This window comes from Psammomys obesus, unplaced genomic scaffold (genome assembly GCF_907164565.1).
Source record: "Psammomys obesus unplaced genomic scaffold, mPsaObe1.curated_primary_1811, whole genome shotgun sequence".
NCBI lineage: Eukaryota > Metazoa > Chordata > Mammalia > Rodentia > Muridae > Psammomys > Psammomys obesus.
This window is the reverse complement of record NW_026596088.1, coordinates 8,934,124-8,939,051: the sequence shown is the minus strand read 5'-3', so window position 1 is coordinate 8,939,051 and position 4,928 is coordinate 8,934,124. Positions and strand designations below refer to the sequence as shown.

General features: G+C 50.8%; 1 protein-coding gene across 1 annotated transcript in view; it reads right to left on the bottom strand.

Annotated features, from left to right (window-relative positions):
* Window positions 1-3,704: 3,704 nt before the first annotated feature.
* Window positions 3,705-4,928, bottom strand: part of Coq7 (coenzyme Q7, hydroxylase) — a 10,531-nt gene continuing 9,307 nt past the window's right edge. The window contains exon 6 of the mRNA XM_055627678.1: window positions 3,705-4,420. Within this exon, the coding sequence (XP_055483653.1) occupies window positions 4,304-4,420 (117 nt within the window). The 3' untranslated portion in view covers window positions 3,705-4,303. The remainder of the gene's footprint in view (window positions 4,421-4,928) is intronic.

Sequence of the window (4,928 nt, the reverse complement as noted above, 5' to 3'; positions counted from 1 at the left end):
AGCAACCATCAGGTGCTGCCTGGCGCTGGAAGCTGGCACCTCGCAGGGAACCCCTGGACAGGCACGGTCTGGCTGCGCCCATATTCTCATCTCTCTCCCTTCTCTGAAAAAGCACATGAATCCATCAGGACCAGGACACCCAAGCTATGTGGAGGGCGCCACCTGGAACACTCAAGCGCGCCCTCCCATCTGGCAACACTCAGGTGTGACATTTGGGGACGCTCTCTTTTTGCAGCCGGGATCGAAGGGTGGGATTGCCAGGGCCAAGCTATCCCCCTGTGGCGGTTCCCTGCCTCTCCCAGGTGTCCTTCACCCAAGCCATCTGTAGCTGTCCGCCAGTCCCGCCTCGGGCTCCGCTCGGTGCGCGCGCGCCCTCTGGAGGCCAACGGCGTGGGCCGTCCTCGGGAAAGTGTCCAGGCGTGGTCCTGAGGGGCTGCAGACAGCCCTGGGGAGCATTGAAGACCTGCTGTAAAAGACCGGCTTTATGTGTTTTCTCGCTGCTTCCACTCCCCACTGGGCCCCCTTTCCCCAGAAGGCTCGGTCGAGCTTCCCTTCCCCTAAAGCTGTGTTATGGAGATGTTTGCAAGGTTCTGGAGTGAGGCTCAAAGAGAGAGGGGTCTCCATCAGCGTTAAACCCTTGCACCATAGGGGTGGGGCATGTAGTCCCGCAGCTCTGCAGCAAGGCCCGGTGCTGCAAACGGCAGTCACCAACACACCTCACACTGAGCTACACGTCAGAGGGTCCGCTGAAGCAACAGGGTCAGGCAGAAGAGAAACAGGTTCACAGAGAGCTGGCGGCAGCCTCCACCCAGATCCGTACCGTCATTCCCCCACAAGTCAAGCAGAGACTCCAATCGGAGCACCGGAAACTTAGAGGCGGTGTACCATCGTTAGCCGGGATAAGGTAAGGACCACCGAACAGAAACCACCAAGGGCCTGACAGGATGGATTCTGACTGGGGCTGAGGGAGCACCCCGGAACTGCACTTGCCACCTGCTCTCAGGCTCGTACACCGCTGTCTGGAAGAGGGAGGGAACCACGGGCATCCAGAGAAGCCTAGCTCGGCTGCCTGTGGAAGCACAGTGTTTGCAGGGACGGCTCCTTCATCATGCTGGCATCAGCTCTGGGTTCTGTCCAACTTTAAATCATATTTCCCTGAAAGGTCAGACTGGTAAAGAGAGGGAAACAGCAAGGAACACTGACCACATGAGGACATGCTGTAATGGAATAATGACGACGGGGAATCAGAACCTCTCCGGCCTTTTCCTGGAAGCTCTCCGAAGCATCAAGCACCACCAGCCCTTCATTTTGAAGGGGAGGCTAAGCACACAACAGTTGACTGTAAAACCCTTCGTGTGTGACTGAGGCATCTGGCCTAAGAGCGTTACCGTGGGAAGGCCAGAGCAGGCACCGGAATCTCTGAAGACACTCTCTGCCCAGCACTGGAGAAGCGGAGGCCACAAGATCCTTGGAGCCATATGGCCTGCCGGTCCAGCTCAGTCTGAGCACCAGGTTCAGTGAGAGACCTGTCTCAAGGAATATGTCAGAGTGACCGAGAAAGACAGCCACGAGGGACCTTTTGCCTCTCCCTAAGCACCCACCCCTGCCCACAAAACACACAAACCATGAAGCCTCTGCTAATGTCCTGGATTGAAATTTGCTTTTAAATCTAGCATAGAACTGTGTGATTTTATTTTTATTTCTATGGCAGAAAATCTACACTGTTAAACTGAGTGTCAGTGGGTTTAACTATATTCACAAGAAGTACAACGGGCACCACAAATTCTAGAACATTCTTATGATATCCCTCCCCCAGGAACCCTTATCTACCAGGAATTACTTCTTTTCTCCCTTCCCCCCTCAGCCCCAAGCACCCACCAATTTCCCCTATCTCTGTGAGTGGCCTGTTTTAGACATGTCATGCAAATCAGATCATAAGTAGCCTTTGGATCTGGCTTCTTCTATTGTACATAGGTTTGAAATGTGGGAAAACATTAATGTGCATTGCCCCTTTGACCATTGTTTAATAAACAGTCCAGGGTATTCACATCAGCATCCCTCTCCAGGGATTCTCCTGTAGCCAATCATGTTTTAAGGTCCAGCCATGTTACAGCACGGACTGATGCCTCCTTTCTTTTGATGGCTAAATAACATTCTATTTTCTGCAGAGACCATTCTTCATTTGGTTCCTCAATGGATTGGCATTTGAGTTGATGATACATGCTGCCATGGACACTCACGTTGAAGCGTTTGAACATGTTTTCAATCCTGTTGGCTTAACCTCAGGTACGTAAACTACGCATCTGAGACATTTTCAGATCACTTCCCAAAGTAGCTGGGGCCACTGACTTCATGACTAGCGGCACTTGAGGTTTGCAGGTTCCTTCCCAGTGCTTCCCATTGGGGTTCCCTAATGACTGATGATCATGAACATCCTTTCTTGGTTGATCATCCATACAAATGTATCTATTTCTTTTTACTGAGCTGTAGATGTTCTTTGTGTATTCTTCGGGGTGGGGGGAGGTTGAAACATAACCCAGGATATCCTGGAACTCCTTCTGTAGACCAGGCTGGCCTTGAATTCAGAGATTCACCTGCCTCTCCCTCCTGGGTGCTGGGATTAAAAGCATAAGCCACGATGCCTGGTTTCTTTACTTATTCTTGAAAAAAGCGTCTTATCAGATAATTTGCCAACACCTTTCATCCTTTATATATTTTTTTCAACATCTTGACTTTCATGGCATAGGTTTTTAGTTTTGATGGAGTCTGGTAATAGGTTCAGTTTTATGGCAGGCAGGTGTAGTAGGGCTGCTTTTGGTTTTGGTGTTTTATTGCAGCAATAGAAAGCAAACTAAGAAACATGTAGACTTTGGCATATTTGAAGTTAATTTTTACATATGCTGTAAGGGTCAAACTCCTTTTGTTTTTGTTTTGAGATAGTCTCACTATGTAGCTCTTGGCTGGCTGGCGCTCACAATGTAGACCAGGCTGGCCTCAAACTCACAGAGCTCCACCTGCCTCTGCCTCCTGAGTGCTGCTGGGATTAATGGTGTGCACCACCCCACCAGGCTTCAAACGCGCTCTTTACATATGATGGAAGTCCAACTGGTACCTTTAAAACCATTAGCAAAAACACAGGTAAACAGCCTCTGTTGGTCCTCGATGACAGGAATCCCAGCTGAACTTTTGCTAAGAGACACAGGAGTCTCCAGCGAGCAGCTATTTGAAAACACCCTTTCACCCGGGAGAGTTGGTTCTTTTCCTTCAGTCACATCCGCATTGAGCACCTACTGAGCGCATGACTCAAAGATCTGGATCTCCTGGATCAAGGTACTGATAAAGGTCACCAGGAGCACAGTGAAGCGAATCACCCAGAGCCAGGCAGGGGGCGGGGCTGGTGGGGTTATCTTGTGAACGGGAGCCGATTGATAAACTCCAGCCAGTGAAGCTCTCTCTAGAGTGTCCATGACAGCCTTTCGGGGACATCAGATCAGGAGGGTTAATCCTCTGATGGAGTCATAATGTGACCATACCGAGGATGTGGAAAAGAGGCAGTAGCTCACTGGGGGTGTGTCCTTGTGCTATGTCTCCCTCACCCCCAAACCCCTTCCAGTTTCCTTCTCTTGGCTTCCTGTCCACAGTGGAGACCCCACCACAGTGCATGGAACTGAACAACCATGAACTGAAAACACGAAAACACCCCAGAATCTTTATTCGTTTAATTTTTTTTCTCCCAAAGATTTTGATCACAGAGACAGAAACTGGGCTATGACAGTGGGCTTCTTCAAGGGACACTGGGGTTTGAACTTAAGTTGGGGGTGGTAAGGGATCTGACAGCCATGTCCACAAGGGAAGGCATTCTAGGCCAAGGGCACAGTCACTTTGAAGGGCATCAGACAGGCCTGTCCCTGGCATTTGCGAGGAGCCCATGGAGGCCAGTGGCTGGAACAGAGGGAGGCAGGAATGTGCCCAGAAGGTCACCTAGACCTTCAGGTCACCCAGAATCTCGTTCGTCACCGTGGGGACTTTGCCAAGGAGCTGGACTAAGCTGGTGGGGATGAGCTGAGCTGGCTGGGTGAAAACAGATTGTGGGAGGACAAGAGCATGAAGGAGGCTTCTGGAATCATCTGGGCAAGAGAGGGAAGCCAGCGTCGGCCCCACTGCACCATGGAAGGCAGTAGGAGGGTTTCATATATTGACACCACATCCTCAACAAGGGATGGAGGTGACAGGAGCAGGAATTAGGGGCAACCGCAGTAAGTAACCTTGCTGGGTACCCGCACCCTGGCATCACTGCTAGCCATCACAGAGGCCACTTCGGAGAGCAGGCCCGGCACTGCGAGGAGGGAAGCGGCTCAGCTTGGGGCGGTTCAGCCCCAACATGCTTTTCCACTTCAAAATGGAAGCACTGGATGGACAGCTGGAATGGGAGGCGAGGACAAACACCCACAATGAGACATCCAAGGTAAGAGTGTAGACAGGAGGGGGAGGGGGCTTGTGGCATTAGGAGGTAATAGAGGTGTAAAGAGAGAGGCAGGAGAGCCTTCAGGGTGGTGCGCAGGTCTACTGTTTTCACAGTTCACCACCTGCTTGTAGGTCTTAGGAAGTCTTCTGCTTCCGCCCCTCCCACTTTCCTTCCTTTAAATGGGCACCAGTATACTGTGCACTAGGACAACTGAGCTCATGCAGGAGAGAAAGAAACAGACACTACAGCAACCTGAACTTGGCAGCTACACCAAACTATACTGCAGGCCTCTGAAGACAACCCACATGGAAGAATCTAAAGCCATCTTTACCTCTTCTTAGCATGTTTATTACTACCACTTGGTCACAAAGTTAAACCCACTTTTGTTGGTTTTTCTTTGATTGTATCTTTGTTCGTGTGTGTGTGTGTGTGTGTGTGTGTGTGTGTGTGTGTGTGTGTGTGT